The sequence below is a fragment of the Onychomys torridus genome, chromosome 1 (assembly GCF_903995425.1).
Source record: "Onychomys torridus chromosome 1, mOncTor1.1, whole genome shotgun sequence".
NCBI lineage: Eukaryota > Metazoa > Chordata > Mammalia > Rodentia > Cricetidae > Onychomys > Onychomys torridus.
In genome coordinates this window covers 123,581,750-123,605,526 of record NC_050443.1, presented here as the reverse complement: position 1 = coordinate 123,605,526, position 23,777 = coordinate 123,581,750, and the positions used below count along the sequence as shown (strand labels likewise).

Sequence of the window (23,777 nt, the reverse complement as noted above, 5' to 3'; positions counted from 1 at the left end):
CGGGTTTCTATGTGTAACATCCCTGGCTGTCCTGGAACTCGCTTTGTAGACCAGGCTGGCCTCAAACTCAGAGATCTGTCTGCATCTGCCTCCCGAGTTCTGAGATTAAAGGTGAATGTCACCACTGCCTGACTAGTCATCAGTTATAATGGCTCTCTCCAACTCACAAACTGCTTCCTGTAAGTATCTGGTGGAAGACTCACTTTTCTTCTCAAGATACAGTGAACACTGACCAGATCATTTTAATTTCCGAATTTATTAAAATGATTAACCTCAATACTGCAAGTGCATGTACAAAATATTTGTAAAAAATGTTTTTAATGAAACGTTAAAGAACTTACCTCAAATGCTGAAAAAGTCCTTTTTCATTCTTTCAGTACAAGGAATACATTGTATCTCAAAAGTATTACAACTCAGCAAAACAATTTAAAACAGTAATTTGAAAAATGATTGAAAATTGAATACTTTACATATATTTCTAGGATCATTTCCTAATTCTTACAATTGCCAAAAACGTTACCGATCATTGCATAAGCTCAAGCTGAGAGTTTTATTGAGTGTAACCTCTTCCAGACTGGTCGAGAATGTGGGTTCTGGCACCCCCACAGTGAGGTTCTACAGCAGATCGAGAACAGTCCGAGGCCCCTGCCTTGAGAAACGGAAATAAGGTTCCCTAGAAGGCATCAGCAGCACTGCTGAATGCTTGTGCATACGACTCCTGAGAGGCAGCAACTCCTGACGAAGTCACTGCTCTTAGACCCATGGGAAGGTCGGCCTCCAAAGACGAGGCCACAAAACTAAAATAAACATCATAAATAAGTTACTAAAATTAAGCTTAAAAATGGAGAAAATGGGAAATGTGTTACTTTGTTACTTCTTTCCTTAAGATTGAAATTCCTGAAATGGCTATTGTTGGATTTTGAAGAAATGGGAGGATTTAGTCCCTGAGCCTCTCCAAACAGCCCCAGTGAACATGGGAACGAGGTGACCTGCTGCCCTGTGCAGGCTCCTGAGCCCATCTTCCGCTTCCTGAAGGTAGCATGGGGCTCACACTCATGCATAGGGACTACACAAGGGCTGGGAGCACCCACAGAAGGTACTCTGGGTGCCTTGAGACAGGAGGTCCCGAGACACAGGGCTGCCCTACTTTGTGGCTAGCAAAAGGTTGTGTGTGTACAGGCACGCAGTCTCCCTCTGCATCAAATGAGAGACCCTCGAGGGTCAGGCTGCATGTTAATAAGGACAAGACTGCACAAGACCACAGCAGGGATTCTACCATGTATAGAAGCAAAGACAACTGAATCCTAGAAACATTCAGGAATCTCACTATCGTCTAACTGGAACCTACTGGCAACAGTCTTAAGGATCCAAGTGTCTCCAAGCTGAACACTAGTAGGTGTCATCAGCAATGTGGAGCACTGAGACACTCTGTTGGACCTTTCCCTGCCTGTAGGTCCCCTCTGACATGCTTGTGTCATTTGGGAACACTGTGTATCTAAAAGGACACCTACACATTTCCCAGGAAATAAAGAGACCCACTGGTGTCAAACACCTGCTACAAACTGATATTCTCAAATTCTTTGATTTGTAAAGTAATCCAGAGAAACAAATAAGCCTGGTATTGAACATAAAGCAGTAATCAAAAGATGCTCATTAAGTTACTTAAAATTAATTTCTCTTCTCAAAGTGCTTCAAAAACAAATTAAATCTGACTCCTCTTTTTGTCTGACTGATAATATAATCAAAAAAAATCTGATATTTTCATAATAAACTAACATAAGCCAAGAACGTCCACTGATGCAGTGCTTACACTATATATTTATAATTTCCTATTTTATTGGCATGAATATTTCTAAACTTAAAAACCTTCCTGGTAAGTTCTTTTAATTTCTTATGACAAAAATTTCTCACAACACACAAATATTTACAACATATACATTGTTTTCAGCTCTTTACATTGAATCCCAAAGACAAATGTTTGTATAGGTTACCACAGAACAAAAGCTGTGACTCATGTTTTTATTTCATAGACTATTATAAGTTAAAGTGAATAGATTTCTTTAATATTCCTTGTAGCATTTTACAAGTGCAACAGAAACGTGAAGACCCAAATTAAGATAGCTGGAGTCCATCAGACAAATGCTGCTCGCTGTTGCCACGCTGTTCACAGCAAAGGTTTGAAAAAATAAGCACCAATCATTCTTGCAAAGAACAATTTTATCTAAAAGGATTGGAAAGTGTTAAATACACGGTCTTTAATTTACATGACAAGCAATAAATAAACTGCTCTGAAAACGTCCTGCACACCACCAGCCTCGTACATATAATGTACTGCAATGAGCTGTCACGCAGAAGACTGCATTTTAAGTTAATTTTTTTTTCTTCAGAGAAATCAATCCAACTTCCAGCCAATGGTCTCTACAATAATGAAGGCCACGGACAGGACACCTGGGCTGGTGACCAGTGTGAAACCGACACAACTCCAAAGAGGAAATCATCTAGCAAATAAATCAAAAGCCAGAGGTCATTGCTGGTGATATGGGCAGATGCTGGAAACCCTCCCCACAAGGCTGATCCACTCTGCCCTAACTACAGCTTAGTCGTCTATGGAGGAGGGCTGGCATTTGCTCTGACAGGTGACAGCATGGTGTAGCCACACTAGTGTCTGAAGGTCCTGTGTGGAGGCCACTGTCACTGGACAGTTTGCTGGAGCCGGCTCCATCCTACAACAGGGCTTCCCTCCAACTTGGAATTGCACATAGAAGGCTATTTAAAAAGTGTGATAAAAATGTGCACAAATCAGACCTAAGTCAGGATGCTGTACATTTTCTACAGTATTACGCCTACAGGTGAGACCACAGAAGTGCTGCACTGAAGCTGTGGCTGGGATTGTTACTTTCTAGTCCCCAGGACACCTGAAGAGGGAGAGCTCATGCGTTCAGCCTTAGAGACTGATCTTCTCTTCTTCTTGAAGAAATGTCGATATCTATGGAGTCTTTGCCGACAATTAGCCTCAGCCGCTTCGCGGGAGGAAGAGGGATGAAGTCATCGTCGAAGTCGTCCTCACAGTCCTCCTCCTCCTCCTCCCCCTCAGAAGAGGAAGAGTCATCTGTGCTGTCCTCCTCGTACTGACTGTAGTCATCCACCTCCATCTGGGACTCCAGCAGGGAGAGGGGGTCGCTGCAGCACACTCCATTCTCATGAAGACCCTCTGCATATGGTCCCCTGCTCTCCTCATCCCGCTTGAGCTGGATCTTGAGCTTGGTAGAGCTGCCGCCTGGCCCCGAGCTAACCCCGTTACTGAGCTTTGCGACATAGAGGCTGCTGTCGCTCTCGTGGTCCTTGCTGAGCTTGATGCTGATTTTCGAGGAGTTCACACCGTCACTCTCATGGTCATTTGTCTTGCTGTTGCTGTCATGCCGTCTGCGAAGCGTCAGCTTGGGGATCCCAGAGCTGTTCTCCAGGATCAGCTGAGCATCGTACCTGGTGACCCGCCGCTTCTTTTTACTTTGTGCAGTTCTGAAGCTGTCTTTTGTTGTGAAGCTGTCAGGTGCAACAATGGAACAGCCTACAGGTGAGGGAGCAGAGTCTGTGTAGCTCACAGGCACCCCGACTGTGCCACTGGGCTCACCCTGGTCAGGATGGGGCCCTGGCAAATCTGGCAGCCCATCTTCTCCAGGGAAGCCATGCTCCAGACTGCAGTCCTCGGCCTTTGCTAAGTGTTTTATGGGTTTCCCTTGTCGAAATTTCTTTCTTGATGAGCATGAGTCACTCTTGGGACACTCCTGGGAAGCTTCCTCCCTCTCAGGAGCCAGTTCTTCCAGCACCTCTGGGGCCAGCTGCTGGCCACTGTCCAGACAAGGTTCCAGAATGCCATTTTTATAGCCATCCAAGGGACCTGGTTCAAGCTTGATGTCAGCGGTCTCCTTCAGACCTGTCCTTGTCCTCAACGAGCGCCGGGTTGTGTAGGCACAGGGCGAGCCGTCGCCCTGCGAGGGAGCACCTCTCCCAGGGTTCTGCCTGTGTTCTCTGGCGGCATGTCGAGTCAAGCACCCACCCCCCACTGCAGCATGGACTGGTCCCTCCGGCTCCTTCTCTTTCTTAATTGGCAAATTTTTATATAGCACAACTTTGGGCTCCTTAAGCACTAAGTTCCCCATCTCGAGCTTCCGTGAAGCGCTCTTCTGGTCCAGCCGCTTGCAGTGATTCCTCAGTTTGATCTTGGAAAGTAAAGGCTTTGCCGGCTTTCTTAGTTTCTTTGGTACCCTGGAATTGTTCATGTGCGCTAGCTTAGGTGAGGTAGAGTTGGAAGCAGCTGGGACTCTTGGCATGGACTGCCTGGTCAGTGCTCTGCTCTTGCTGCTCTTTTTCACACCAACTGAAGATTTTCGGTTAGAAGCTGTGAAGTTAAGACAAAAAAAATAAATAAATAAAATAAACCAGCTCGGTACTGAAATGTAACATGGTTAAACAATCCCCAAAGTAAACCATCAGCCACAAACTGCTGACACACACACGTGTAAGGCAGTACTCAGGCAGTCTCACCCACATAGCTTACAGCTTCCCTACATTGCCTGTCGTGGTTCAAGGCAAGGGCCCAGGCTGCTTCTTCTGGGTATCTCTCATATCAGGGCTTACTGGTCCAGACTAAGTAGTTCTTCTTGAAGGGAAGGTAAATGAAAAATCAGTTTCTACCTTCAGAGTGTGTGTGTGTGTGTGTGTGTGTGTGTGTGTGAGAGAGAGAGGGGGGGGGGGGATGTACATCTTGGCTGGCCTAGAACTTGATAGACCAGGCTGGCCCTGAACTCTCAGTAATTCTGCCTCTGGCTCTCAAGCGCTGGGGTCATAGGTGTGTGATGCCATACCTAGCTTCTCTCCTGAACTTTTTCTTTGTTTTTTGTTTTTGTTTTTGTTTTTTTTTTTTGGTTTTTCGAGACAGGGTTTCTCTGTGTAGCTTTGCTCCTTTCCTGGAACTTGCTCTGTAGACCAGGCCGGCCTCGAACTTACAGAGATCCACCTGCCTCTGCCTCTGGAGTGCTGGGATTAAAGGTGTGCACCACCACTGCCCAGCTCTCCTGAACTCTTAATCACTATTTAAATTTAAGTTACTTAGTCACTACAGTAACAGAGAAATGAGATACATTAGCCAACTGGACTTTAGGAGACACATTCTCTCCAACAGTTTTAAACAGGTCAGATTCTAGAATCGCATGTTGGTTCCTCCAATACTCATGCACCAGTAAGGAAGCACACTGTCATGCTGTTTGCTCCCTCACTCGTGAGGGTGAGAAGTACAGTAAGTAACTATTAGCTCAAGGGCTGCAGCACTGGCCCTGCAGTGCATCTCTGATGGCAACAAGTGACTCAGGACAGACAGAAAAGCTGTACAACCGACAGCTGAGCGCCTCTCAGGAGGCTCTCTGGCCCAAGGTGCTCTACATTTACCCTGTCTTAATTTTTCTCTACATTTACATGCTAGGCTATTACAAAATTTTAATTAGTCAGTTTTTTAATTACTCAATTCTCAGTTCCACAGTTAAAAAACAAATCCTTTACGAAAACTAGTCAGCAAAGAAGCTGTGGTGACCAAGTGGTCAGCACCCTCACAGAAGGCCAGGGTAAAGCCTGAAGCTTGGGGCAGCCTTGTTCCTTCTTCCCACACAGCAAAGCAAGGAGTCAGCAGTACTCTTTAGCAACACAAAGGTACAAGAATGTGTAACAAGCATTCTGAAAGGATAAACCACCAGGAGGAGAAGGCTATTTACTTCAGGCACTGGCTTGCCAGCAGCTACAGGAAAAGTCCACAGTGATGAGCTGCTGACTAGACCAGGTGTCCACCTTATCTGTGTGGGTTGTTGCCAAGGACACGACTTATTTCTAGAGCTATGGAGTGAAGTCCGGATGGGAGTCCATTCAAGGCTGGGTGACTTATTGACCCGAAAGTCCTAGAACTGTGCACACTTGCTCTTTCTTACGTGTGTGTGTGTGTGTGTGTGTGTGTGTGTGTGTGTGTGTGTGTGTGTGTGTTAAAAAACAGGGCATTTGGGGAATACTTTAGCAAATGGCTCCGACATTAATGGTTTGGCTGCTTCCAGGCACAACCCAAGAGACTGCACCTCTCCTTTGCCATACTTTCTCAAACAAGACTTCTTTCAGATCTACTCAAGCTCTGCAGTCTGTCTTTCATTTTTATGTTATCAACCCACATGATGATTTTTGTTAGCCCCCCTCTATAGCCTGGAGTCTGTCCCTCAGGTAGGAGAACCTTTGCTAGGTGGATGACATAAAACCCAGTGTACACTCTTCTTTTTTCATTTCTAGAGACTGGACTAGGGTAACCATTTTCATCTCCTCTGGGCATATGCTCTTCCTTTAGCCCTGGGAGCCCACCTGCCTTCTTCAGATATCTGCCAACCCAAACACCTTGAATATAACTTTCTAGGTGACAGGTTATCACCCGTCCACAGTTACCACCATTCAGACTCTGGCAATTTCCAAGAGTCTAGCCCCTCTCTTCTGAACCACAGATCCAGTCTGCTAACAACTGACTGAGGTTGCTCCAGAGCTGACAGGCTTGTGCTGTCTCCTAGAGCTCTGCAGCTTCTCCCTCAGGTCTGCCTGTCACTAGATGTCTACCATCTGCCCACTGCTCAAGCAGGAAGCTCACCATCCTTGACTCTTTTTCCTTAAGTGCCTCATACAGTCACTTGCCTGTTCTGCAGCATCTACCCCTGTAGTGTCACTGGAATCCATCTGCTTCTGTTCCACATGCCACTACCTCCTGTCTAGATCATGCATGGTGCTTCCCTGTCTCTCATTCCTCCAAAGCCAGAATAACTTGTCCTATCTCATGTCAGTCTGGAACATAATCTTTTTACTAACCCAGTGCCCTGAGAATAAAGCCTGAAATCTTCAGCTAAGTCACATCCCTTATCCTCTCCCTCTACAGAAGCAACAGGCTTTCTGATTAATGCCCCCCCCCCCCGACTTGTGGGCATGTGCTTGTAAGTCCCTCTGCTGTGGACATGCTTTACTTGGCCAGCACATTCTTTAGGAAGCATCTTCTGAGTGGACTCGCTTGGCATCCAAGGCTCCCTCTCTGTACTTAGTCTTTAGTAAGTGTAATCCATTGGCTGAATTCCACTTTATGGTGATTCTCTCTGGGCTTCCCAGCCCCTCCTCCTTCCTTAGGCTCCCTGTTGGTAGCAGTGGTAACCACTGACAAAGTGCTTATTGTGTTTGTGATCTGCATCAAGCACAAAATGGACTGCACTTGATGGCACATTTCAGTAGATGTTGCCCTTATGTGTCTGTCATGATTTGTTTGAAAAGTACCATCTCCTCCAAAGTCCAGTGAAAAGGTAAGTTCACTGAGAGAAATGTACAGAGAAATGTGACTCTCTCCTAGAGTGACAGGGAACAGTCATTATGCAGACTTTTAAGCACATTTGTGTGTGGTGGGGGTGGGAATTCAGTGATGGTAAGGCTAGAGGAGGATGCTGGTGGCCACAATGACAAACTGAGTTAACCACTTCAAAGTGCATTAAGACTCAGGGTCCTGAGATCTTAAGGAGTGTCCCTGCTGCCCTTGTTGAAGCTCCTCTCTCTTTTGATCAGTAAACCCCAAATGCATAACCTGGATGGTACCTTGGTGGGGTATACATTCCTCCCAACTGCTACATGCTAGGCATTGTCTAAGTCATATGATAATGTAAAGTGATTCTTACCACACCTATGAAGGAACCAAGTTCACATGGGCTAGTAGATCCCAAAACTCTATCTGCTATCAAGTGGAACTTAAGCTTAGTTTTGGCTCTAGACCCTGAGTTCCCAATTATCGTTATGCTGCCTGTATTAAGGCTTCAGTTCAAACTTAGGACACTGTATGGCCACTGTGCTCGTTCCAAGGTGTCATTTAAACCCTAAGTATGACACTTAGTGTGTACCATAAAGAAGCATGACAAAAGATCTGTGCTGTCTTAAGCTCTCAAGCTAGGCTGTCAATGCGTACGAATCGTACAAAGGGCCATGTCTAGGTTAGAATCCAGAAAACCCTCAGTAGCACTCGAAAGTCTCCTGCTTACCAGGCACAAGTCCCTTGGCCCTACATGACTTACTGGCAAAGGCCACCTGGAAAGTGATGGGAAGGGTGTAGAAAGGCAGGCCTTGCAGGAGTATCAGTCAGAGACAGGGCAGTACTGCCTCCATGCCCAGCCAGGTGCTCCATTAGTCCCCATCAACTCATGCTACTGGCCATGTCTGCTGGGTCCAGTACTGGCTTATAATATGGCTAACTGACTGTCAACAGTTATGGGTGCTGCTTGAGTCTTCCTGTTTCACATACCTTATCACTAACTGTAGGAGACAGTGAGGCACCAAGGCCTGGAAATCTGGGACCCCCCAAAGGGCACTGGGACTCAGACTGGAGGACTCACTTTAAACATGGGATTTCTTGCTGCCTCTACTCCTGAGGACTAAAGCAGAAAGCCAAGTTGAAGTTCTTGGCACATCATCTCTGAGGTCTTGTGTCAAGGAAGAGCATTTTTCTCATGCCTAGGTAGCAATGTTGCCTTGTATACCTCTCAAAGCAGGACCTCCACCTGCTGCCAAACTGCAAGTGAAGGCAGAAGAGAAGCAGGCAGGGCAAAAGCACTCCCTGGCTACACACTAGGCATGCCTGAGGGCCTCGGAGAAAGTTCTGCTATGCCCAGCCTGTTTCATCTCGCTTCCTTTTTTTACAGGGTAAAGATGAAGCACAAACACCATAAAGTACAGCCTTGAAGAAAGCATGTAAGAAGGCAAGCGCGGGCCAACATCTGTAAATCCTAACACTTGGAAGGTGAGGCAGGAGGACCTGAGTGTATGGTTTGGACTATCTAGTAAGACCTTGTCTTTTAAAAACAACACAGAATAGATAAACACACTTGCAGGCAAGCCTGATGACCTGAGTTCTATTCCTGGGACCAACATAGTGGAAGGAGAGGACTGACTTATCTTCTAACCTCCATATGTGCCATGGGTTGCAAGAAACAGAGAAGTACTCATATAAACATGATTTAACACACACTATGTGGCTGACACATACATTTCTAGATGTTATCAAAACCCCAAGGCACTGTGGCACCATCTTTATAGCCAGACACGAGAGTGGGTCATTGGCAGTAAGCTTTGGCTTACTCTTAACATTCATGTTGCAAAAATGCATTCTCAATAACCAACCACCCAACACAAGCAGCCACTAGCAAGGGTGAACTTCTTATTCTAAGATGCTGAGACTACAGCTCAAAGGTGCTATGCATTCTTTCTGCCCTTGAGAAAAAGCTGTCAAAGTCAGCTCTGCAGTGACACTGCACTTGTCTTGGAGCTGAGGCATAAGCTCTCCAGGAGGGTCCAAAACCATCCACAATTTGGTAATTCTCCAAAAACTACTAGATTTAGTAATAAGTATTTCCCATGTCATAACATACTAGATACACAATACCTCCAGAAACTATTTGTATTTAAATACTTAAAAAGTATTAGCTGGGCGGTGGTGGCGCACACCTGTAATCCCAGCACTCGGGAGGCAGAGGCAGGTGGATCTCTGTGAGTTCGAGGCCAGCCTGGGCTACTAAGCGAGTTCCAGGAAAGGAGCAAAGCTACATAGAGAAACCCTGTCTCGAAAAACAAAACAAAAGCATTTAAGCTAAGTGGTGTACTGAGTTTATAATGTATATCCTAGTGGTCACGTTTATCCACAAAAACACAGAAACTCTCTCTTTTCATCAGAGCCATTCTCTGAGGGCAGCTTTGTGGCTGTCTGGATGGCATCATACACCTCAGTGTTTCCATGTAAGTATTTATGAAATGGGCTTCACAAGCCTCCAGTGTCTTCAAGGAAGCAGACTCAAGAAAACAAAGTTCATTACACTGCCTTTATTAATAGCACCAACAGTCAACAGTGAGTGAGAGACTAACACCTCCTCTTTGTTCACTTTGGGCCTCAGCTAAGAAGTGTGAACGTGAGCTACACTATTGCTTTTATACTAGAGGTCACACCTGGCCTTGGGCTTCAAGGAGAAAGTAGATTCAGATATCCACGTAGTGGCATTTGCTATCATGGAGACACCTTCCCCTTTCTTCAAAATTTTCTGTAAGGGAAGGGAGCACCTGTGGATGGGCTGAAAACATCTGAAGTCATGGAGAAGATCCTGGAACACCCAGTGCCTGAGGGGGCTCCTAAGTGCTCAGAGTCATTGGACACCAGAGTGCTGGAATAGGCACTCTGTGGGCAACCAAGACAAACCATTCTCACAGATGACTCTGGTTGAGACAAGTCAGACAGGGGAACCTGCTGTTGTAGTGGCATCTAGAGAACACTAGTGTTACCCAGATGAAGGACAGCAACTACAGATGTCCCACACTTCAAGCTCCACAACTGCTGTGTTACCTGTGGCCGATGTGGCGTTTCTTCTCTTCCTTTCTCTGTTTATTCACCCTGCCCCCCATTTCTATTAGATAGTCCACCAACATAAAACTGGCAGCTCCTTCTGTAGTGGTCACCACACACCCCACAACACAGCCACATCCAAATACTCCTCAGGCATACTTCTGAGCATAGTGAACCAGGATGATTCACTTTAAAAAATGCTAAGCAAGGAGTAAAAAGATGGAAGCCTTGAAGCATAAGGAACTCTGAGTCTACCCTGTTCCTAGACTGGCTGGGGATGGACATGAGCAGCCTGAATAACTAGCCAAGCTCTTGCAGGGCCTAAAACACCATTACAGTATCACCGATGACTTGAAAACATTTTCTTCAAACATGATGGTCCTGGAACATAGGCTGAATACTTCAACATCCAATTACCAAGTATTCAGAGTTACATACAGAGGTTGGCTCTGAATCTGGAGTGGACACAAACTGCTATGGACTCAAAGCGGTTCTAGTGCTCTGCAGTGCAGCTGAAGCCTCAAGTCCCAGTTTCTATCAAATTTAGAGCTTCAAAACTACTGAGGCAAGCTTAGTAAGCACTGACGAGTGTACCCAGCACCTATGGAGGCTCCCTTACTTACTTGCAGTGTCTTTTTCCTGAGTGGTGTCTGCATCAGTGTTAGAGCTGACAGACTGACTGTCGGAATTTTTGCTGCTATCACCTAACTTTTTAAGCCTATTTAAGCGTTTATCTGTTTCTCGGAGTCCGTATTTGCTATTGATAACAGGAGCAGGCGCAGGCAGTCCTACTCTGGATTTAAAAGCACCAGTTCCCCGTCTGAAAGAGAAAACAGCAAAGGTCAAACAAATGGAGATTACTTAAAACAAGCTTGGCTGCTCAGGGTACTTGACCACATCAGGTCAAGGCCTGAGATGAACTGATGAGACCTCGATCACAGTTAGACACTGCCAGTTCTAGAGCTTGCAAGGAGATAGATCCAGCATGCATCTACCAAAACCATTGGAAAATGTTTAAAATTTTTTATTTTATGTGCATTAGTGTTTTGCCATGGGTTTCAGGTCCCCTTGAACTGCAGTTACAGATAGCTGTGAGCTGCCATGTGGTTGCTGGGAATTGAACCTGGGTTTCTGGAAGAGTAGTCAGTGCTCTTAACTGCTGAGCCATCTCTCCAGCCCCTCAAAAACCACTTTTAAAACTATACTTACAATGACTGTCTCCATCGTTCATTAGCTGCCTGTGGACCTGCATCTGTAGACATACTACATACTACATAGCCAATTCTTCATTTACATTTTTTTTTCAAGCAAGCAAAACTAAAATACATTACCCATTTTACCTAGCACTTAATTTTCTTGTACCATATCTGTCTCTGACAGTAAGCTTGCAATGAACACATACTTTGAAAGCTCACATTTCCATAGAACATGCACGAATGTTTTCAATGTTTTGTGGTAATTAATGTATGTGTATGTGCGTGCAAGTGCTTATGATCACGTACATGCTCACACAGGTGCCTAGAGAGGCCAGAAGTGGCACCAGATCCTCTGGAGCTGGAGTTGAGGGTTGTGAGCTGCCTGACACAGGGTCTGGGACTGGAACTTGGGTCCTTTGAAAAGAGCAGTATACACTCTGCTGCTGAGATGTCTCTTCATCATTTGCCTTTAACTTGAATCTGGTCATTCAAGCATTTTTGGATTCTTGACTACATACGTTATCAAGAAGATCTTCAAAACCCTAAAGTTAGGCAGAAACTTTTGTTTTTGAGACAGGCTCTCTCTATGTAGACCAGGCTGGCCTCTAACTCACATGAGATCTGCCTACCTCTGCCTTTTGTGTGCTGGGATTAAAAGTATGTATCATCATGCCTGGCTCAGATACTTTTTTGGTAAAGATTTCTTTTTAATTATGGATGCACATACGCTCAGAGGATAAAAGAGGGAGTCAGTTCCTCTGGAGCAGCAGGAACAGGCCAACATGGGTGTTAGGGACTGAACTTGGGTCCTCTGAAGAGCAGTAAGTGCTCTTGAACTTTGAGCTGTCTCTCAAGCCCCTAGGCAGATACTTTCCTAATCATTTATATGTTTTTTTTTTGTTTTTTTCAAGACAGGGTTTCTCTGTAGCTTTGGAGGCTGTCCTGGAAGTTGCTTTGTAGACCAGACTGGCCTCGAACTCAGAGATCCACCTACCTCTGCCTCCCGAGTGCTGGGATTACAGGCGTGCGCCACCACTGCCCGGCTTATATGGTTTTTAAACTTTATTTTGGAGTCTAGTTTATTTTTCCTCAGAAGGACAGGCAGTGCTAACCTCCCATGTGCACTAAGATGTCATATATATTTGCTTGTTTTAAAACTGTTGGCTACAGTCTATTCCTAAGTAATATATCAAGTTTGATTACAATCACTTCATAATCATCTTTCATATCTGTTAAGGTAACTCTCCTAATTTTTTTTTTTTTTTAAAGACAGGGTCTCATATGCTCTATGTACCAAGAATGAATAGAACTTATGATCTTCCTGCCACCCCTTCTGAGTGCTGAGATTACAGGCATGTGCCACCACACCAGCCTCTAACACAACTCTGGGATCTTCCCAGTGTTTCCTGTGCTTTAAACTGTCCTGTATCAACTGGACTACAACCTCAGCCTTTCCCTAACCTTTGTTTTTACTGTTGTTTGGTGCTGAGGACTAGGTTTCTTTCATGTTTGTTTTTGAGAGAGCTTGCTATCTAGTCTAGGCTTACCTTGAACTTACTTTCTCCAATGTATCTGCCTCATCCTCCCAAGCACTGGGATTATAAGAATAAGCTACCATGCCTAGCTTCCCCTAATGTTCTTTAGATTATTTTTTTCTTGGTTGTCATCAGATACACTATTTTATAAGCTTTAAAACAGTTTTGGTCAATTCCACTAATGAAGTCTCAAACAATTTATTATTATGAAAGAATGATATCTACATCTTCACAGATAACATCACAGTTCTTTTTGCTCAGATTTTCCTTTGTTTTCAGAGACAAGGTTTCATTGTGTAGCCCTGGCTGTCCTGAACTCACAACTCAGAGATCTGCCTGCCTCTGCCTCCTGAGTGCTGAGACTAAGGGTGTGTGCTACCGCCGCCGCCGCCGCCGCCCAGCTTACCCAGATCTTCTGAGGCCCTATTACCAGATTTCATCTTCCAAAGTTTCTCTAGTGATGCTTGTATAACTCATGTAGAAGTTTACTAAGATCACTATGTTCTCCTTCTGCACACCCTCAGAGACACACTCACTGTGTTCTCCTAAGCACTTCTGTATCATGACCACTAGTAACAGCTGCATCATATCTGCGTCTGTGTCTCAGACTGATTTTGGTGCTGTGCTACAGAGCACGTGTGCTAGCTCTACACTCACATGACATAGCTGGTCTGGTAGGGTCAACACCACAACCATCATGACAGTTATCATGAAGCTGAAGTGGGAAATCTGATCCTTTACCTTTCACAAGTGTAACATTCGCAGAACTCATTATTTTCTCCAAAAAACCCATCTCCATAGTAACAAGAAATTTCTTCTCCAGGTTCAATATCTCTCAGAGCCTTCACACATGCTGTGTCACGACCAGTTGACACAAACTGAAACAGAAGTAACTTGTTAAGAGTCTCACAACCAAGGCAGAACAGAATCTGAGCTATTTGGTTTTCTTTATGCTTACCTTACAGTTAGGTCTGCAATCTGAAAAATGTCCAAAAGAGAAAGTCAATTAACTGCTGATAAGATCTGAAACACGAAGTTACAGAATCTGAAAAGGCTTTCCAGACAACTTCACAATTTCCATCAGTTTAAATCTCAAGTTACACTGGGCATATTTAATAAATCTGAAGACAATGGCCATTCCAAACTCCCCTGAGTATGACCAGGCCACACTAGCCATGGGCAGTCAGCCCACACAGCGCAGACGCCTCAGAAGGCAGCTTACCATGATTTATAAACGCAGCAGGACCGAGCCAGAGTTGAGCACAGTTTTTCCTTGTGGAATACATGACACTGAAGTCGTTTTCTCCATGTCTAAGTAGCATGTTCTCCTCAATTTCTGAAAGTTCGGCAATACAACCCACCAGTAATTCTATTTTGTCATTTCGTTTCCTATTTAAAATATGTGATAAGAATTACTAGTAATTATAATAAGGCTTCTTTTAATAAAATAAGCCTTCCCACTAAATAGCAGAAACTGACCTAAAGTCCACTTGAGCACCCTCTCTGGAGCCCCATGGCCTGATTGCTTATCTACCTTATTCCCACAAGAGAACAGAAGCTCCTCCAGTCCAGGCACTGTGCCACTTGTGACTCTCAACACCTGTAGTGGATCAGCATCTCATGGGAGGCAAGAGGCCAACTACTCGCTGTACAGTATTACATTATTTACAAATGGGTCCCACAGTAGTGGGGTTATGAGGGCCCAGAATTTGTCATCACCCAGTAGCATACACCTTGCACCAGAAGTGTTCTGCAAGCCCAAACTACAGGCTTAAGTTTCCTAATCAAGGAAGAAGAGGTGAAATTCCTCTTAATAATGTATTTTAAGTCCACATATCCCAAATACTATTTCAGCAGGCAGTCATTATGGGAACTATGAAGGAGAAAGAGTACACAATGTGAACTCCGGTGTGGCTATCATATAGCACTTCTTTATTGAGACGACTACATTTCCAGGACTCCATGAGGCTAGTGGCTACTTTATTACAAAGAGAGCTCTTGAGCCCTGCTCTCAAGCCTGCCACCTGCAACACAGGAGCCACCAGATCTAGTCAGCAGCTTAATCATAATCTGAGGCAGAGTACCATCACATATACCCCACTCCAGGAGCTTACTTGGGAATAATGCTCTTCTGCATATTCTATTTTAAGGTACCTGACCCCTCAAATTTTTATTATTAAAATTCTAAAGAAATGTCAGAGCTGGACAGTGGTGGTGCACTCCTGTAATCCCAGCACTTGGGAGGCAGAGGCAGGCAAATTGCTGTGAGTCTGAGGTCAGCTTGGACTACACAGTGAGTTCCATGACAGCCAGAGCTGCATAGAAAAACCCTGTCTGGAAAAAACAAACAAACAAACAAACTGTCAGAGGGACTGCCCGCTTCTCCTGGGACATATGGTAAGGGACAAGCACTATTAACAGGAGAGAGAGCCACACCTTCCCCCTCCAGTATGGCTTGTAAGCCTCTTACTGAGGCTTGATTTTGAGACAGGGTCTCACTGTATCTTGGCTGGCTTGGAACTCGCTATGCAGACCAGGCTGGCCTTGAACTCACAAAGATATGCTTGTCTCTGTCTCCCGAGTGCTGGAATTAAAAATTGTCATACTATTTTTATTTAAGCTGGCATGCATGCACTTTTTTTTTTTGTTTTGTTTTGTTAGGTTTCCCTGTGTAGCTTTGTGCCTTTCCTGGAACTCACTCTGTAGCCCAGGCTGGCCTCAAACTCACAAGATCTTCCTGCCTCTGCCTCCCGAGTGCTGGGATTAAGTGCCTGGTTATTTTCTTGGGCATGCATGTTTTTAAGCAGACTAAGGCATTCACATGTTTCTACCTGTAAACCCACCTCAGATTGTTAAGATTTCATCCCCAACCTTTCAGACTGACCCTGGAAGCATCCTCTACCTTCCAGCAGTCCAACATGGGGCAGTCATTTAGACTCAACATACTATGACTTAGAAATGCAACCAGGTCATCTAGACTTTTACTACCCCCTGAATCAAAAGGTCAGAGCACTGCACTGCTCCTCAGGGAAAGCACTGGCTCTTGCTGGCCATGGCTTTGTAAGTACTTCGCAGACAATTTCAGACTCTTTAGACAGAGGAACGCTGAGGTTCGACTAGTGTAATAATTACCACTCTTTTGTTGCAACTATCTTGGCTCCATTCTGTTCTGAGGAGTATCTATTACAAGGCAGTATTTCAAATCCACTGTCAGTCGCAAACATCCGCAAGTAAATAAAGACCTAAAGCATGGAAAAATGTGATAGCGATCATCTATTTTGCTAGGCTTTCTCAAAAGTATAAAGTATACCACCAACAACAATGTAAACCATTGGGCAGTGAAGTGAAAAATTATTTTAGTCTCAGCATTCACACATGTGAGCACCTAACGTCGTGGCTCTGCTGCTCTACAAGTTCATAACGGACCTCACTCCTAGATGAAGACATTTTTTTCTTGAAATATCAGCCACGTCAACCTTCCACATTACAGATCTTTACATTCAGTGCTTTGATGAAAAATTGACTCAAGGAGCTGGGGACTAGTCCAGTGGCAGAGCACTTGCCCACATGTGCGAGGCCCTGGGTTCAACCTGAAGCTCTGGAAACCACCACCACCATCACTATTAGACTTAAAGTCTCAGTGCTCATAAATATTCAGGCTTCAGTTTACTTAGAAATCTATTGGGTTTTTTTGTTTGCTTGTTCATTTTTTTAGATAGAGCCTCACACTGTAGTCTAGCTGACCCAAAATGACTATGTAGCCCAGGGTGGCCTCAGATTTATGACAATCTTCCTGCCTCAACTACCACACATAGTCCCTACTTATCTGGATATAGGTTAGAAGCATTAATGCACTTAACTTACATGTTCCTTGAATAATTTCTCCTGCATTTTGTTTTTGTTGAGGAAATAATGTCGTGCCCATTCACCTGAAGTCAAACATTTGAAGGCTTTCTCTAAGTGTTCATCTTTCTTAAAGCGTTCAATGACTTCCTTTAGTTCTTCTTGCCTTCCCTTAATAGGCCGAAATCTGAAAAGAATAAAAACAGCCAGTTTAATTATCTATCACATTCTTTAACATGTTTTAAAAATTGATGTGTTTGGCCTGCATGTATATAGGAGTGCACATGGAGATAACCACAAGAGGCTGTCAGATCTCCTGAACTGACAGTTGGGAGTGCTGGGAACTGATGTGGGTTCTCGGCAAGAGGAGCCAGTAATTTAACCATTGAGCCATCACCACCTCCAGCCCTCCATCATAATTCTTGAGGAATTGGTATCCGACAGTTAGCATGGTTATCACAGCAAAGATTTAAAGAAAAAAGAATAATCTTGATGGTTAAATCACCAATTACTACAACAATCACCAGAAAAGATCTTCCTTTTTCCTTTTCCTCTGCATGCATGTGGTATACATGCATGTTTGCATGTGTAGATGCATATATGTGTACATATGAATGCCAGAGGTTAATATTGGGTACCTTTCTCTACCGCTTTCCATTTTATGTATTCAAATAGGGTCTTTGGCTGAACTCAGAGCTTGCTGATTCAGCTAATGCAGCTAGCCATCTTGTCCTAGGGATGAGTATTGGGATTATAGGCAGAACACCAGTCCTCAATTCATATGGCAAATGTGTTACCCACTGAGCCACCTTTCCAGGGTCTAACTCTCCCCGCCCCCCCTCAAACAGTATTTTAAAGATTTTGTTTTCACTGCTATCTCATTAACTGTGAAATGAGATGACTCTAAAGCTGTCTGCCTCAGACTTCCACTAGTCATCTACTTTGGCAGGCACAAAATGAAAGAGAAAGCATAGAAAAATTGCAGGGAGAGGTCAGAAGGGCAGGAGTTTAGGGGGACTCATACTAGAAGAGTGCAAGGCAATGGGTTCGGAGGGACACCCACAAAATTGAGCTATAACAAAAATGCCTGTGTGCACAGCAGAGAACCCCAACATGTTCCAACAGGACCTTTAAACAGATCCTGATGTTCCAACCACCCCAAGCGATGTTGGACAATTTCATCCAGAGAATAGGAAAAATTCCAAAAGTGTAACTCAGGGAATGAGACTGTAGATTAGCAAAATTTCCTGGGGCAGAATTTTAAAGAGTTTGCTTGTAAAATCATCCATAATGACTGTAGAGTGTTAGCACGTGGCACAGTCAGGTTCCACATAGGCTCTGTGAGCTCTTTCCTTTGGAGCCATACTCAGCAAAGCCTGAGCTTCTAGTAGAGATCTGGGTCTTGATTTTAAGAATTTCTTCCTGCTAAGGAGTAGTGGCATACCCCTGTAAGCCCTGCACTCAGGAGGTAGAGGCAGGCAGATCTCTGGGTTTGAGGTCAGCCTCGTCTATAGAGTGAGTTTCAGGACAGCCAGGGCTACACAGAGAAACCCTGTCTCAAAATACAAAAAAGGCAAAACAACAACAAAAACAACAACAAACAAAAACAATGTTTGCATGTCAAGTTTCATTTCTCAAATAGAGGTTTTATGTTAAAAACAATAAATAAAGTACCCAAAAGAATTAAGGATTGGTATTCAATAAAACCCATGGAAAAAATATCAGTGGCTCAAGAGAAAAAATATTTGAACTATGTACTTTATTAATATCTTAAAGTGCTGACCTTATGAGTCTGAACACAATGAGATAAGATCTAGAAAGACTCCAGCCAAGCTCAGCATGTAACATAACATGCTTCAAATTAAGCTACGACAATGTATTAACTCTTTTTAGAGACAGGATCTCATGTAACCCAGGCTGGTTGTTGCCCTTGATCTCCCAATATAGATGAGGATGGCCTTGAATGACAAATTTTCTTGCCTCTATCTCCCAAGTGCTGGGGGAATTGTAGTGTGCACTACTATGTACAGTGTCCACTACCATTTCGGTAAGATTTTATTTATTTATTTATTTTTAATTAGTTTATTATGTATACAGTGTTCTGCCTGCACATATGCCTGCAGGTCAGAAGAGGGTGCCAGATCTCATTACAGATGGCTGTGAGCCACCATGTGGTTGCTGGGACTTGAACTCAGACCTCTGGACCAGTGTTCTTAAACGCTGAGCCATCTTTCCAGCCCTCGGTAACATTTTAAATCACAAGATTTCATCAAGGCTTATTTGCTTTTCTTTCTTTCTTTCTCTCTTTCTTTCTTTCTTTCTTTTTAAAGATTTATTTATTCATTATGTATACAGTGCTCTGCATGCACACATCCCTGCAGGCCAGAAGAGGGCACCAGATCTCATTACAGATGGTTGTAAACCACCATGTGGTTGCTGGGAATTGAACTCAGGACCTTTGGAAGAGCAGCCAGTGCTCTTAACCTCTGAGCCATCTCTCCAGCCCCCTTTTCTTTCTTTTCTTTGTTTTTTTGAGACATAGCTTTTCTATGTAGTTCAGGCTATTCTGGGACTCACTTTGTAGACCAGGCTGGCCTCAAACTCAGAGATCCAGCGCCTCTGCCTCTTGAGTGCTCAGATTAAAGGCAAGTGCCACCACCACCACCCGGTCTAGCCACTGTTTTGTTTGTTTGTTTGTTTTTTTTTTGTACAGATTTATTTTTATGTGCATTGGTGTTTATGCCTGCATATATGTCTGTGTTCAGGTGCTAGATTCCCTAGAGCTGGAGTTACAGTTGTGACTTGAATGTAGTTGCTGGAAACTGAACCCAGGTCCTCTGGAAGAACAACCAGTGAGTGTGCTCTTAACCACTGAGCCATCTCTCCAGCCCCTGTAGTCATTTTTCTAAAACGTACATTTTGTTTTTCAAGACAAGGTTTCTCTGTGTAGCTTTGGAGCCTGTCCTGGATCTTGATCTGCAGACCATGCTGGCCTCCAACTCAGAGAGATCCACCTGTCTCTGCCTCACGAGTGCTGGGATTAAAGGCGTGCGCACCACCCAGGTTGTTATTGTTTTAAAGATTTATTTATTATGTATACAAGTATTCTACTTGCACATATGCAGGTAAGCCAGAAGAGGGCATCAGATCTAACTACAGATGGTTGTGAGCCACCATGTGATGCTGGGAATTAAACTCAGGACCTCTGGAAGAGCAGTCAGTGCTCTTAACCTCTGAGCCATCTCTCCAGCCCTTGTTGTTTTTTGAGACAGGGTTTCAGTATGTGGCTCTGGCTGTCACAGAACTCATTATATAAACCAGGTTTGCCTTGAACTCAGAGAAATTCACCTGTCTCTGCCTCCTGAGTGCTGGGATTAAAGATACATACCACCACTGCCCAGCTTACATAATTAGTTTTAATAATGCTGGAGCTATCTGAGAACTCAAACTCACATGCACCCCAAAGATGAGTGAGGAAATGTTTCTTTGCCATTCTCACAGACTGGTGAATTTGAGTCTTCTGAAGAATTCAGAACAACTCTATGCTCTGAGTCCAGTTAAGGTCCACAATTCAGATATTCTAAAGGTGTGTAGGATTGGGGAAGCACCAAACAATATCAAACTACTTATCTGTAACCATGACGTGGATTTTGTCAAGATCAGAGCTCTAAAAACCTAATCTAAACCATTCTTCCTGCAACCCTACATTACAGGCTCATAAGTGTATGAACAACAGATAAGCAAGGGACTACAGGCCAGTTGTAAATCACCCATTTAGCATGTACAAAGAATAGTTCAATTCAGTACAGTCTAAAAAACCATATAACATCAGCATAGATAGCCAAACGAAACACTGTTTGTCACGGCCTCACATTTCAAACAGTACAAATGATGAAATGTGGGAAACATAACTCTGCTTTGTTCAGTGATCAGAAAAGCAACATTTCCTACTGAATGATGAAGTGCTGGACTTCAGACAACAGGAGAGATAGTTGTCCTCCTGTGTCTAATGCAGAAGTAACCAATGTGACTCTGTTTAGAATAATGATACAATGTGGCAGAGGGGGTATAGGTCAGGGTAGAACATATGCCTAATGTGGGAGGTCCTCAGTTCCATCCTCAGCATCACAGAAAAGGCTAAACTCACTCAAAAATACAGAAAAATAAGCTACAGACCTGAAATGGAGATAGTGTGTATAGGGGTCAGAGGACAACTTTCTCTTTCCATTCTGTGGGTTTTAGGCATCAAATCCAGGGTATTAGGTTTAGTGGCTTGCCTCACCTATCTATCAAGCCATCTCACCTGCCTGAGGTAGGCAATTTTAATAGTCTTTGTGTGTCCTTTGCTTTTTGAAACATGTTCATTCCTATCTCAAATGTCTTCCAACTACCCTAGTTTTCACTGTTTACAATGTCAAACCACTTAAAAGCTAAAATCAATACAAAATAACTAATTATTAAAATATTAATTAAATATTTAATAACTTAATATCTAATATTTAAAATGTTCTCTCTGAGGTCTGCCTTCTCCTGAGATGACCTGTTTCTCATTTTCTCTGACTTGTACTGCCTCACAAACAAAACCCAAAAAATTATCATTCATTACCCACTAACAAGAATCTTTGTCTCACTGTGAGTTTGAGGCCAGCCTGGTCTACAGAGCAAGCTCCAGATCAGCCAAGGCTACACAGAGAAACCCTGTCTTTAAACACACACACACACACACACACACACACACACACACACACACACACACACAATCCCCCTCCCCCAAACAGTAATATGCTATCACCAAAGTGTGAAAACTTACTGTCAAAGCTGACTGCTGTAAAAATGAATGAGTGTCAAGCAATAGTGGTACATGCCTTTAATCCCAGCACTTGGGAGGTAGAGGCAGGTTAATCTCTGAGTTAGAGGCCAGCCTGGTCCACAGAGCCAGTTCCAGGAATGTCAGGGGTATACAGAGAAACCCTGCCTGGAAAAAGAAAGAATGAATGAGGTCAAGAAAAGGGAGGTAGCAGAGATAAGTGTTTCAGTGACCCTGCAGAAACATATTCTCATCACCTGGCCAAATAGCTTAAGTCAAATCCTGTTGCAGCAATACTGTGGAAGATAAAAATTATTCAATCACAAAACTGTTAACAATTATTAAGAGCCAGAGCAAAAACCACTGAGGACCTTAGAAACGAGAATAACTTCTTAAAACTTTTTGGTTGTTTTCTAAACAGTGTCTCTCCATTATGTAGATGCACTGTGTAGATCAGGTTGGCCTCGACTCAGATGTGCCCGCCTCTGCAAGTGCCTCTCTAACTTTTCTAGGAGATACGATCTCACAGCAAACTTTCTGCTCCTCTGGCTCTTAGAATCTTCCTGGCCCTCTTCCACAGTGAACCCTGAGCCTCAGGTGCAAGAGCTGTGCTGGAGAGCTATTAGTTGGGACTGAGCTGCACAACTCTACATTTTGATCAGTTGTGGTTTTTCTGTAATGGATTTTGTCTGTTTCAAAGACAGGGACTACACTCACCTGTGGTGTACGGACACAAATTTAGAATGTGCTTTAGTAAAGTGGCAGTGGTGGGTTCTCCACCAAGCTCCATGACTTTACTAACCCTAGATAGTTGGCTAGGTTTCCAGTCTGTCTATGTAAGTTGTTCCAGGTCAGCCAGGGCTATATAATGAGACCCTGTGCCTCAATATATTAATAAGTATAAAAATTTTAATTGCTAAAAAGCTCTCCCTAAGGCCTTACCCACTCTGAAGAGTGGATGAGGGTAGAGTAGGAGGGAGGTGAGGAGGAAGGAGAAGGGGAGGGAGGGGGAACTAGGGTTGATATGTAAAATGAAAAAAAAATTTTTTTAATGTATTTATTATTATACAGTGCACACATATCCCTGTAGGCCAGAAGAGGGCACCAGATCTCATTATAGATGGTTGTGAGCCACCATGTGGTTGCTGGAAATTGAACTCAGGACCTTTGGAAGAGCAAGCAGTGCTCTTAACCTCTGAGCCATCTCTCCAGTCCCCATTTTTTTTTTTTTTAAAGGTTTATTTATTTATTATGTATACAGTGTTCTGCCTACATTCATGCTTGCAGGCCAGAAGAGGGCACCAGATCTCATTACGGATGGTTGTGAGCCACCATGTGGTTGCTGGGAACTGAACTCAGGACCTCTGGAAGAACAGCCAGTGCTCTTAACCGCTGAGCCATCTCTCAAGCTGGAAAAAAATTTTAATAAATATATTAAAAAAAAAAAAAAAAAAAAAGCTCTCCCTAATAGGGCTGGAGAGATGGATCAGTACTTCAGACCCTTTGTTGCCCTTCCTTGGGTTTGAGTTCTGTTCCCAGCACCCACATCTTTTTGTTTTTGTGTGTGTATGTTTTTTTTTTTTGTTTTTTTTTTTTTTAATTTTTCGAGACAGGGGTTCTCTGTGTAGCCCCGGCTGTCCTGGAACTCAAGAGATTTCCCTGTCTCTGCCTCCTGAGTGCTGGGATTAAAGGCTTGCATCAACATATATATGTTTTTAATTTGTTTAAATTACTAAGACTAGACTCTCCCCCTACCCCTTTTAAAGGCAAGGTCTCAACATGTAGTCCTGAGTGGCATGGAACTTGCTATGAAGACCAGGCTGGCCTCAAACTCAAAGAGATCTGACTGACTCTGCCTCCAAGCAAGACTATACTATTTAAAAGGTTTAAAAAGTCCTATTTTGGGAACTGGAGAGATGGCTCAGTGGTTAAATGCCCTGGCTGCTCTTCCAGAGAACCTGAGTTCA

The 23,777-nt window shown here is 43.8% G+C and overlaps 1 protein-coding gene across 6 annotated transcripts in view; it reads right to left on the bottom strand.

Moving 5' to 3' along the window:
- Positions 1-240: 240 nt before the first annotated feature.
- Positions 241-23,777, bottom strand: part of Kmt5b (lysine methyltransferase 5B) — a 53,786-nt gene continuing 30,249 nt past the window's right edge. For 4 of the 6 annotated variants that reach the window (XM_036200700.1, XM_036200728.1, XM_036200710.1 and 1 more), the window contains 7 exons: positions 17,025-17,190; positions 16,293-16,402; positions 14,383-14,549; positions 14,119-14,138; positions 13,902-14,038; positions 11,053-11,249; positions 241-4,399 (listed from right to left, as the gene is read on the bottom strand). In XM_036200700.1, coding sequence (XP_036056593.1) covers positions 2,931-4,399; positions 11,053-11,249; positions 13,902-14,038; positions 14,119-14,138; positions 14,383-14,549; positions 16,293-16,402; positions 17,025-17,190 — 2,266 coding nt within the window. In that variant the 3' untranslated portion in view covers positions 241-2,930. Of the gene's footprint in view, positions 4,400-9,900; positions 11,250-13,901; positions 14,039-14,118; positions 14,184-14,382; positions 14,550-16,292; positions 16,403-17,024; positions 17,191-23,777 lie in introns of those variants that run through there. The other 2 variants (XM_036200739.1, XM_036200749.1) reach the window with 2 other exon arrangements.